The 12,334-nt window shown below is 39.9% G+C and overlaps 2 protein-coding genes across 4 annotated transcripts in view; both read left to right on the top strand.

Moving 5' to 3' along the window:
- The window catches only part of CCT4 (chaperonin containing TCP1 subunit 4), a 28,665-nt gene extending 26,435 nt beyond the window's left edge, over positions 1-2,230 (top strand). Inside the window, exon 14 of the mRNA XM_003758249.3 lies at positions 1,957-2,230. Coding sequence (XP_003758297.1) covers positions 1,957-1,971 — 15 coding nt within the window. The 3' untranslated portion in view covers positions 1,972-2,230. The remainder of the gene's footprint in view (positions 1-1,956) is intronic.
- Positions 2,231-5,574: 3,344 nt separating this feature from the next.
- FAM161A (FAM161 centrosomal protein A) overlaps positions 5,575-12,334 on the top strand; it is a 28,779-nt gene continuing 22,019 nt past the window's right edge. The window contains exon 1 of one of the 3 annotated variants that reach the window (XM_031950533.1): positions 5,575-5,800. In XM_031950533.1, the coding sequence (XP_031806393.1) occupies positions 5,657-5,800 (144 nt within the window). In that variant the 5' untranslated portion in view covers positions 5,575-5,656. Of the gene's footprint in view, positions 5,801-8,260; positions 8,343-12,334 lie in introns of those variants that run through there. The other 2 variants (XM_031950534.1, XM_031950535.1) reach the window with 2 other exon arrangements.

Raw genomic sequence — 12,334 nt, 5'->3', positions numbered from 1 at the left:
TGTATAATTGAGAGATAAACATATAGTTTAGATTCCTTCTAGAATTGGGCATTTGTGCTTATGTGATCACCAGAATTCAATAGTTACTTAACTTTTTAATTGGGCAGGTTCCTTATTGTCTTCTGAGATCTTTCTGTTCTTATTAGTACCCCCAGTAGGGAATCAACATTTTCCCCTTGTCCTATTTTCTCTTTCTCTCTTTTCTACATAGAAAAAAGGAACTTGTGGGGTTTGCTGGGGTTTTTTTGTTGTGTTTTTCATCTAATAACTTCTGTGGCTTTACTTTGTGTGTATCTTTCTTTGAAAGATAAATAACATCTTCCTCAGAGCATCTAGCTTCTCCCTCTTCAGGAAGAGCTTCTTGAGCTCAAACTATACACATAACTGTCTGTCTTCCCTGGAGATAGATTGGGATTAGATGGGAGCTAAATCAAAGGAAAGTTACAAGTTGCAGGACAGTGAAGGCAGTAAAAGATCTAAAAGTCATGCTTAAGAAATAAAAATAAACATAATAGCATCATTGAAGTACTATTTATGATACTCTTCTGTTAAAGTTGTGACCTAGGTATTGTACAAGTATTATCTCTTTTTCCCCCCAAAGAGAAAAACCAGAAATAATGGGTAGAAGTGGCAGTAGTACATTTAGGCTTTGTGTCAGAGATACTAACACTCAGAATTATCCATGTGAATAGGTTCTGGAGGTAGTTGCTTCCTTCTTTTTGGAAGCCTTTATTGGCTGGATGATCATTTGTCAACTATCTAGTAAAGGCAAGTGCCTTTCAGAGCATAGTCAGGTTGTTATAATTCAATATTCAATTCCCCAAAGCACTGTGCTATGTATAGTTTCATGTAGTGTATGGTACATTGCTATGAGCAATAAAAAGCACAGGACTGGTGAGAGAAATGGGGTTAATGTCAAAACACAAAAATTTCTTCACGAACTTCTTTTATAATAATTAAGTAGGAACCTAATACAAATGGTACCATGGTTTTATACATGTTAAATGATTTGGTTAAAAAACATAAATATATATAGTGGCAGGATCCAGACCCTAGCTGCTGCTCATGAGGCCTGTACCCCCAGGTTTCGTGAGCCAGGCTGTCAAAATCTTAGGCAAGTTGCCTGAGAAATCAGAGGTTATAGAAAGTGGGAAAGAATTTGGGCCTCAAACCACCCCTCTTCCACCTCCAACTACTGCACCACAAGATGCACAATAAATGTCACACTTTACTTTGAACGAAAACTGAAACTTGCTGTTGGAAATGAGTGTCCAAAGGGTTAAAGCATGTGAGTTATTGTGAAGCAGTGTCATTTTCTCCATTCTCATCCTAAGCTAATTTTATTAATGCTCAGAATGTTCCCTAATGAATCTGTCTTGGAATAAATTCAGGTTTTCAAATAAGTGTATAGTAAAAAACTGACTATATCTGGGTTGGATTAAATACCCAATGAGTTCCTTCCAACTCTTAACATTTTGTGATTCTGAGGCTTGATGTAACCTGCCTCCAATCACACACAAAGTTTCAGAGCACAGTTTCTATTTATAAAACTAGTATTCTTTCTTCTATAGCAGGATATTAAACCTTTGGAGCTGAAGAAATGAAGCATAATTGCAAGGATTACAGAAATCCAATTAGGAAAGAATAGCAGAATACTTTGCTAGGCTGGGAGTTTTCAGGGGGAAGAAATCTGACTCCTAGACTGAATATGTCACACTAATTTGGAAGGTGCAACATAGTGTGGTACAGGGGAGAAAAGAGAAATAGGAATGAAGATAATCCAGATTCTAGTTCCATTTATGCTACTTAAATAGTTGACATTGGGCAATTGACATAATCTCTAATCCTCATTTTCCTTAATTGTAAAATGACACGATTTGGCCAGATATTTTAAAATTCTTTCTAACTCCATTGATTTTAAAGTTTTAAATTCTTGATTTCACTTTTCCTCTTCAGGTGAATACTCGGTAATCTTGTTGATATACTACATCTGTTCTGGTACAGACATATATTATACAGCTGTGGTGGAAGAATATTAATACCCTGTGGAACAATTAGCAGTTTGGAAGACTTTGTCTTGTTTCCACTTGTCATTCATCTGAAAACTGTCAATATAATCTAATAAAAATAAGTAAATATTTGGTTTCAAGAAAGCAGATTTTGTTGTTATTCCTGAAATACTTTCAAAAGTTCTATGAAAAATAAAAATGGCTGTACCCATTTGAGTGTGGAGTTGAATTTCACTTTTTTTTTCCCTCGGAGTCCCACATGGATATTTTTACTCCAAAATTTAAAGAAAAATTATACAAGTTTAAAGAATTACCAAAGATGGCTATACATAGGTGGACAGGTTATTTGCTCTTTTTGTTCTCCAGGTCAGGGGCAGATGAGGGATGGGGTGGGGGTGGGGGTGGGGGATCCTTATTCTCAAGACACTTATATTTCTAATGGGAGAAGACCAAGACAGCAGCAGAAAAGTTGACTTGGGAACTTTAAGAGACTGTTTTGGTAAAAGACAGTGAATGAACTGGTTCCTTCCTCAAAAAGGAGTTTCTAAAAACTCAGTGGGAAAGGGTGGCCACAAAGATAGGAGAGAAAATTGCTTATGTGTCTTGGATAAAGTACATGCATAACCTATATTCATATTATTGATTCAATTATCCCAATTAAGTACTATTTTCCTGTTGGCTCAAATTTTCTACTTTTGATTTGTTTTGATACTCAAGAATTATTTAGTACTGATTTCCAAACGACAGGTGCTTTACACCTAGCATGCAAAGCTTAGAAAATCCATAAGCATCTACTATCATTCCAAGCATGCCATGCTGCTGTTTTCAAAGTGGAGCCAACAAATACTTTCTGGAATGTATTCTGTATGTAGGAATTTTAGAATAGCTGTAAGACAAGTAAAATTCTAAGTAAGAATGTGCAAAACAAATAATACTGTAATTTCTGATACAGCATTTTAAAGATTTCTCTAGTTTAAATCATTATTTTGTTTATTCATTTAGATGTTTAGGAGAACAAAATGGTTAGCTTTTCCAATAAGTTATCATCTTCTATTAAGGTTTTCAACATCTAGTCAAATTGGTTAAATCCTACAGGATTCAATTTGCATTTCAGTTTATTTAAATCTAGGTAAATCATTGTAGTGTTTATGCAATTGTAAACCATTATAGTGTTTGTGCAAAGGAGCATATTGCAGAAACAGGACCGGAAACATTAAAAATTTAATTTTTTTACTTCAAGCTACAAGTATATTTTAACATAAATGAAACTATTTAAAGGAGTAACTTTATAATTCAGGATGAGAGAAGCTAGATCTCTGATCTCACCAGGTAGCACATAGGGACAAAAAATATCAAGAATGTCATTGATGAATTTCACAATATTTCAATTTTTAAATACCTCCATTTTCTTTTTAAATGTAATTCCACAGTACTTCAACTTACCTGATAACATTAAGTGTCAAAAAACCCAAACCTCTTACTTAGATTGTCTTCTACTGAAACAACTGCCAAACTGCTCAGTGAATCCTGGCATGAATGAGAGACAATCTGTACTTTGTTTAAATGAATACAACAGAATTTAAACAAATTTTTGTTTAAAAAATGTTTAAATGTATACAAGTACAAAATCTCATCCTTTTAAGAGCTTGTGTCCTAATGAACAAGGTTACATATGTAACCATGGGGAATAGTGACCCAAGAAAGGATATTCTGATCTCTAGTTGACTGCCTTTCCAAAACTCAAGAGAATAAGATGGCCGGAGAAAGGCACTAAAAATCACTTGAATATGGTTATCAAAGCCGTGTGGAAATTTAGGTTAATATAAAAAAGATTTTTACAATTTAATTGGTTGCAAACATCTGCAGACCTAGTAACCACAGATTCTATACTGTTGCACTTCAAAAAAAGTTGGCAGGTTTAGGGAGTAAACAATTGGCCCACACAGACTGGAATCTGACTTCTTTGAAACTTCAAAAGGACAAAGAATCCCTGAACTACATAGATTATTTGTTTTTAAAGTTTTTTTCTATTAATCTTAAAACCTGACAAAGGTAACAAAAGAACAAGCGGATTGGTACACACTGACCATCTAGGAGGAAAAATGAGAATGGACAAAGAATTCTAACGGGCACATTAAACAAAAAATTTACATTTTCTGTGTTGAGGTAATTTTAATAGTTACAAAGTAAATTTAACTAGTTACAGTTAATATTAAGACTTTTCCTTTAAAAAAAAATTAGGTGTTACAAAGTTTCCTTTTTCAGATATTTACACAATGGCCTCTTGTCCCTAGAGTTACTCCTGCACAGTCTCATAAGAATGTAAAATAATTTTTCACGGTTAGGATCCAGTGTTTGCCACTCATATCTTCCTATCTGGTTATCAACCCATTGCCTTGTTTTGGTGAAATGTGTTATCCTAGAAAATAGTTGAGAAGCATACTTGCACCAATAGATGTTTATTGACTGAGCTGACCACTCCTGGACTTCAAGCATGGCCAAAGGTTCCAGATCAGCTCTGGCTCTGGCTCTGCTTGCAAGAAAGGCCGCAGCTCTTTTTCCAGTTTCACTCTGCTCTTGCACAGTAGTAACAGCATTTTAAGGCTCAAGAAGCATTTAATAAACGTAGGCAATGGGTTGGTAACCAGACAAAAATGGAGTAAGTGATGTGTCACTTAAAGGGTCACAGAGCTGGGTGTCGGAGGAGAAACCTGAATACAGATCTATAACCTGACCGCAAACCTCAGCAATCTGTAACACTACAGAAGAGCCAAGCGGATTTAATCAGGGCGGGATGGAGGGCCTCATATGAGCCTACGGAAAATCCGGGAAAATCATGCTGCTAGGGATGGGGCAGGTAGCGTCCAAAAGTGACTGAGGAAAAGGTGCATAGGGGAGGGCCTGGAAGGGCTTTAAGGAATCACGCGGCACCCAACATCCGGGTCCTCGTTCACTGCCTGGGCGCTGGGGTCTGCCAGGCAGAGCCAGCAGACAAAGCACGGAACTAGGGGCTCCTATTGGCCTTTCCAAGACTAAAAAAGGCGGGACAAAAACACTGCTCCTCCTGGTTGGTCCTTTCCTTCGCGCCCGCTGGTCAGTCCGCACGAACAATATACCCTTTCTTTCCCCGGCCTTCCCAGCAACCATGTTAATTGAGGATGACACAATCTTTCCACGGGAGCGCGCAGCCTCTAAGTCGAGAGCGCGCATGGTTTCCCTTCCCTCTAAAGAAAACCAGTTTGAGGAATGCGCTATGCCTTTCTAAAGGGCTGGACGCACGTGATGTGATGTCATCAATCATTCAGCAATTACACTGAAATTCGAAGAGATGGGAGGGAAGAAGAATTCCCCCCGGGCCAACTGTTACCAAAAAAAAAAAAGAAAGAAAAAAAAAGGCGGGGTAGGGAGGGGAAGAGGTGAACTCCAATGAGCAAAGAGCTCGCAGGGGTCCCTCGGGAACTTCGGGTCCCTTTTCTGCGTTTCGGGCCGGGGGCTTTGGTCCCTAGAGAGCACCCGTAGCGCAACGCGCAGCGTCCTAGGCTACGGCGCCCGGTAACAACCACGCCCTCGGCAGGAAGTCGCCCCCTGCTGGTCCTAAGTTCCCTCCGCTCAAACTTAAAGCGGTCAAGTGGCAACTGCCCCGAGCCATGGACGCTTCCGGTCGAGCGGCAGCGCTCGCCTCGTTCCGTTACCGAGCCCCGCTAAATCCGCGCTCCGGGTCGCCAGGCTTCGACTTCTATGAGCAGGAGCGCGCCGGCGAGACCGCGGAGGAGGAATCCAATGAGGAGGAGGTAGGGAGCTCCAGGCCGGAGCGGAGGGCGCTACCCGCCCCAGAGCCCGACCCTGGCGCTGGCCTGGCCGGCCAGTCCTCACGTCCTGCCTGCCCCCGGGCTTCTCAGCCGCCCCGCGCCCGACTCCGTGCTCGCGCCCCGGCCGTGCCCTCCTCGGCGGCGCCTGAACCTCTCCCCCCTCGGGTCCCGCCGTGTTACCGCTTTTATTTACCCCGCGTTTGTCCTACACATTTCCCTGTTGCGCTGGAAGGTGTGGGGGCAGGAGCCGCTGTCGCCCTCCTTTGTGTCTTCGGTGCTTAATCCCCCCTCCCCCCCCCCCCCCCCCCCCCCCCCCCCCCCCCCCCCCCCCCCCCCCCCCCCCCCCCCCCCCCCCCCCCCCCCCCCCCCCCCCCCCCCCCCCCCCCCCCCCCCCCCCCCCCCCCCCCCCAGTTAGAACGCGAGCACCTAGAAGGGCTGCGCTTGGCCCAGTGCCTGGCGGAGAGTTAGCGTTTAATAAATACCTGTCTGCTGACAAGCGGCATGCGGCGGCTCTTTTTGTTTTTTTTATCCTTATACATTTAGACGTAGCGCCCTAATTTTGTTTTAGCGAGCACAAATTACTATTTTACTTACTTCTCTGATGTACGGGAGTCGGTTGCTTATTCTACCCCTTTCATACTTAAAGTTTATAGGAAAACAAAGGGATCTCTGACCCTGCTTCTACTCATTTGTTGTAGTAAAGTCTTATTTACAAAATAAATGCGAAAAAAAAATCAAGTTGCATATTAAATTAGGGAAAATACCAAGAACCCGATCCAAAAAGCAGATGGAAAAATAAATAAAGAATCATTGGTGTGATAATTTTTTCTTGCATCTCTCACTTGTGGACCTTAGGTTTTGTGTTTTGGTCAAGAAGATCACAGAATCATATATCTAGAACTGGAAGGGATCTAGAAGACTGAAAGGATAGGTGAAAAAATTTTAAGTGTTAACCGAGCCAGGCACTCTGCTAAGCCCTGGGGAGACATGTAGGAAAGGCTAGACAGACTGATGAGCTCAATGGGATTTCCTACTCTAATTAAGGGAGATGATGTAGGAAGTTCAGGTGCAGGGCAGATGTAAAGGGCCCTGGAGAAGACCCAGGGATTCTAGTTATGTCGGGAGGTCAGAAGATAGAACTCCAGATTGTTAGGGCAAGGCCACAGATGCAAGAAGTGTAGTAAGGCTCACAGCAAAGAATAGTTGGTAATTTCCATCTCCCTCAAACCATGTGAATAGGCAGGCAGGTTGGATGGGCCCTGAGCCAATGAAGCAGGATGGGAGCAGAGGTGGAAGACCAGGGGAGAAGCACACCCTGGTCAGTTTGGTTTCTAGGGGAAGAACACTGTTTGCCCCTTGCTTTCCCCATCTACCCTCACCCTTCACCCATCTCTCTTAGAAGCCAACTAGGAACTCGTTTGGCAGAAGATGAAGGGAGGGTTCCTGCTGTTATTTTACAGATGAAAAAATTGAGATTCATTGAGATGAAGAGACTTGTCCAAGATCGCCACAGTAATAATCACTGGGGGCAGGATTTGAATTCAAATAGTCTTCATTCCAGAGCTAAGGCCTTTTCTACTGGACTGTGCTCAGGTTTCAGTGTCTTGTGTCCTGTATGCCTGAATCTTGGTTGATGAACAAAAATAGCTGTCTGGTAGTAACTTCCAATTAAAAACCAACAATCTACTGATATTAATCTCCATATTCATTTGTGCCAGATGTTTGAAGCTTCTCAGTGACCAGAGATCAAAATGGTTTAGCAAAATCGAAATCTGAAGACAATTAATAAATAGGTGTCATGCATATGACAGTTAAAGGTTTGATCTTTATAACCTTAAAAGTAGTTAGCACAGTTCAATTTGCTTTATTTTAATCTCACTTATATTTTTTAGAATTGCACTACACAAAGCCAAGACTGAATTAAGAGGGTACCACAAGTAGATTAGGGAATATAGTATGATATACAAGCAAAAAAGACTGGGTGGGAGAGCCAGAAAACTTGAATTCTTGCAAATCATTTTAACTGCCTGAGCCTGTTTCCTCACTTGTATAATGATACTGGACTAGATGATCTCAGGTTGTCACTGTAGGGCCAATGGATAGTGTATATCAGGAGAAAAAACACTAAAGGGGATAGAGAAGTTTTAAGTGACAAATGAATTCAACAAAACAAAAAAAGCTTCACTAGATCAATCACTGGGACACAGAGTTAGAGCTGGAAAGGGACTTCTGAGGCTGACCCTACCATTTTACAGATGAAGAGAGTGATCAGAGACCCAATGGTCTTATGATGAAAAAAGCCATCTGCACCCAGAGAGAGGACAGAGGGAACTGAATGTGGACTACAAAATAGTATTTTCACTCTTTTTGTTGTTGTTTGCTTGCATTTTGTTTTCTTTCTCATTTTTTTTCCCTTTTAGATCTGATTTTTCTTTGCAGCATGATATGTGTGGAAATATGTATAGAGGAGTTGCACATGTTTAACATATATTGGATCACTTGCTGACTAGGGCAGAGGAAAGAGGTGAGGGGAAAAAAATTACAACACAGTGTTTGGTAGGGGTAAATGTTGAAAATTATCCATGTATATATTTTGAAAATAAAAAGCTATAATTAAAGAAAGAGAGAGTAGTCAGTCAGTCAAAAATTTATTAATCCTACAGGCTCACTATATGCTAGACAAAGACTAAACAGTCTTGTCCCCAAAGAACTTTAATTCTTTAGTAGGATATACAGGTACACATTGAAGGAGTTATACACCATATAGTTTTGCTGGAGATGGTCAGAAAAGATATTTTCAAAGGAAAGTAGGGATTCTAAGAAATGGAGATTAGAGGGGAGGGCACCTGAGGTTTTGAAGGGACAGGACAGTCTGTGACAAGGCACAAGGAGATTGAATGTGGTGACTGAGAGAAGCCAGAAGGCTGGTTGGCTAGACTGCATGAAGAAGAGGCGTATATGTTTAAGTCCAAGAATTTAAGTGATATAGTGCCCCAAACATTAATCCTAGAGACCCTGACTAAGGGAGTGACAGGATCAAAGGACTTACACTTTGAGAATCTTTTTTAGAAACAGTTGTACAGGGGATGGGATGGGATTGGAGAGGGGAAAGACTTAAAACAGGTAGACCAGCTAGGAGGGCATTGGAATAGGCCAGACAAGGGGCAACGAAATTTTGACCTAGGACGGTGGAATGGCATTGTAAATGGAGAGACTGCTTTGGAAGTATAATAGACAACCTATTAGAAAGAGACAGTGAGGATAACCTGACAGAAAGGTTGACAGTACCCTTAACAGCACAAAGGAAATTAGGAAGGAGGCCTACCTTCCCCTCCCCCCAACTCCAAGATCATAGATCATTTCTGACTGCTTTTTATTCCACTCTAATTAACCTTCTCCCACACACTAAAGGGATATATATATATATATAGCTAATGCTTCAAAACTACTACTTCCCTTTAAGCTCCATCTTTTCTGTTTTCACTCTTGGTCCGTCAGCAAGTCTGAGGTGGCAAAGATAAAATTCTTTACCTTCAAGAAGCTTACATTTACATATAAAAGTTTATACAAAATAAATAGAAATTTCTTGAATGAACATTGGCTGGGACCTCAGAAATCATATAATCCAAAGGTTCTGAACTAGAACTCCTTCTACAACAACATCTCTAACAAGTGTTTTTCAGCCTCTATGGGAGCTCCCAACATTTTTCGATCCTTGTATCCCTTCATTTTCAGGAGACCTTCCTTTACCCACTTATTCAATATGAAAGATTAGTGGATAGATTAGTAGAGCAAACATTTGCCTTACTGTGTGCCAGGTGCTACATTAAGTACTAGGAATGCAAAAAAAAAAAAAAAAAAAGAAAGAAAGAAAGAAAGAAAAAAGAAACAACAGGGTTCCCACTTTTCAAGGAATTTCCATCCCAAAAGGGGAAGACAAAACATGAAGGGGAATTAGAAAATAGCTAAGGGCCAGAAGGAAGATGAACTTAATATGATCAGGCAACTGATGTGGTGGAAACAGTCTGACGGTGTGAGTAGATGGTAGAGAGCCGCTTAGCTTGGCCTTATAAAATGTGATGATTGCAGGCAAGATCTCCACCAGTCATTGAGTATCACCTCAGATTGCAGTTATCCCCAAGGGACCAGACCGGCTGTGTGGAAGTAGAAAAAGAAATCTATTGTTTATCGGGCATATTCACATTAAAAAAAAAACAAAAACCTGTTTAATTAGAGTGATAAAAGTTTTGTTTTGTTGTGTTTTTACCAAATATATGCTGTACCCCCTTGACAAGCTTTTTGTATCCAGAGTGGTATCCGTGCTCCATATTGGAAAGATCTCCAAAGAGAAGGAAACTCTGTACCTTCTAAGACATCCCATTCCACTTTGGGGCAGCTCTGATTCTTAAAAGATTGTTGCTCCTTCTTTGTGGCTTCTTTATTGGAGAAGAGCAGTCCTTGAGAAGGGAGAGTCCTTGTTCTCCCAGAGTTACTGCTCAACCCCTTGTTATCTGGTTTCTGATTCCACCAAGGTTAATAATAATCCTCCTTAAAGAGTGGTGTGCTGCAGTGAAAGGGCTGCTGCAGTTGGGATGACTTGGTTTTGAATTCATGCTCTACCATTTATTCCTTGTTTGATCTTGGGCAAGTAATTGAACTTCTCAGAGCCTGAGTTTCTTCATCTTTAAAATGAGAAGATTAGATTCGATGACTTCTTGGAACCATTCTAGCTCTACATATCCCTACAGGATTACATAGGATTAGAATCTGATGAACTTTCTGAGACATCTTATTAGAGCACAAAAAGAGAATTGTATATGAATTTCTGTTCCATGTTTTTCTGAATTTCTTTCTGTATTCCTCTGAGCTTTAAAAATTGTTTTCTTTCCTTTTCTTGCCTTGCCTTCCCCTTCCCCTTCCTCTTCCTCTTTCTCCTTCCCTTCCCCTTTCTTTTCCTTTTCTTTATCTCTGTGTGTCTCTATCTCTCTGTCTCTCCTTATTTGTAGTCAACAAAACATTAATAGATACTTTTCTGAACTCCTTTGCTTTCTCTATATACTCCAGCAAATATTGGTAATTTGGTCTCTAGTTCCTCTGTCTCTTTGAAAACCAACTTATTCTTCTGGTAATTCTCTAGTCATATATTGCCCAAGTCTAGCTTATAGAATCTTAAGCATAACCTTGCTGGTGTGTGAAAAGAGTGCAATTATTCAATAATTTTAATTTGTTTATTCTAATTGTCAAGGAGTCCAATCCATGACTGAAAAGTATCACTCTGTCCTAAACCAATCTTCCATTTCTTTCCTCTAAAGCTTTTAAAAAAAATTATTTAATCTCATGCTTAATTTTTTCAGGCTATTTAGGAGAGCACTCTTCACATTTATATTCAGGATATTTTTTTCAGGATATTTCAGGATAATCCTTGCAGAAAAGCCATTTTTTTCTTTCCTTTGAGTCTTTGCTTATTGTAGTTTATCCTTCATAACATGAAAGTGAATTGTATTTAAGTGAGGGAGGGTTGTGCAAGATCACCTGCTTCACTTTCCCTTCCAAAGCCATCTGGATCCAGTGGCCAGGTATAGATAAAGATAACTGGAGATGACCCCACATGCAGTGGGAAACCTTGACCTTTCTAAATTAAGTTCTTCAACTAATCTCAGATTAGGGACAGCTAGTTGGTGTAGTAATAGAGCACCAGTCCTGAAGTCAGGAGGACCTGAGTTCAAATGTGACCTCAGATACTTAACACTTCCTGGCTGTGTGACCCTGGGCAAGTCACTTAACCCCAATTGTCTCAGGAGGGAAAAAAAAGTTTCAGTTTAAGGCCACAGCCATTCAGTGATTAAGGCTAGGTAGCTATTCGGGGTAAAAATCTCCTCTTGGGAAGGGAAAACTTTGAAGTTTTCTGACCTAAGCCAAATGATTGCTATTTACATTCAATCTCAATCAATCAATTAATCAGAATCAAATGGGGCTTAATCTGGGACCTAGTACACTGTAACAATTGTATAATGATGATCAACTGAGAAAGATTTGAGCTACTTGGATTAGGCAATGATTTGAGACACTTTCAAAGAACCCATATTGAAAAAAGCTATCCATCTCCACAGACAGAACTGATGAACTCTTGAGTGCAAATTGAAACATGTTTTTACCATTTTCTTTTTCTTTTCTTGTTTATGTTTTCTTTTGCAACATGGCTAATATGTAAATGTGTTTTTCATGACTTCATATGTATAAGCAATATTGGGAGTAAGGGAAGTATGGGAAGAAATAGTGTTTTGGGAAATTCAAGATTTTAAAAAATTAGTGTTAATTTCTTTAAACAACCATAATTATGGAATTTTTTTTATTTTTTTATTCAATTCAACAATGATTTATTGAAGATTTATTACATGGAAAGAAAGTATAAAGCATTGGCCTCAGAGCTAGCAATACTTGATTTCAGCTCTCTGATGTATATTGGTCTGTAATCTTGGGGAGGTCATTTTTCTTTTCTTTTTTAAATAAAGCTTT

Source organism: Sarcophilus harrisii, chromosome 2 (genome assembly GCF_902635505.1).
Source record: "Sarcophilus harrisii chromosome 2, mSarHar1.11, whole genome shotgun sequence".
Classification (NCBI taxonomy): Eukaryota; Metazoa; Chordata; class Mammalia; order Dasyuromorphia; family Dasyuridae; genus Sarcophilus; species Sarcophilus harrisii.
This window is presented reverse-complemented; position numbering and strand designations above follow the sequence as displayed.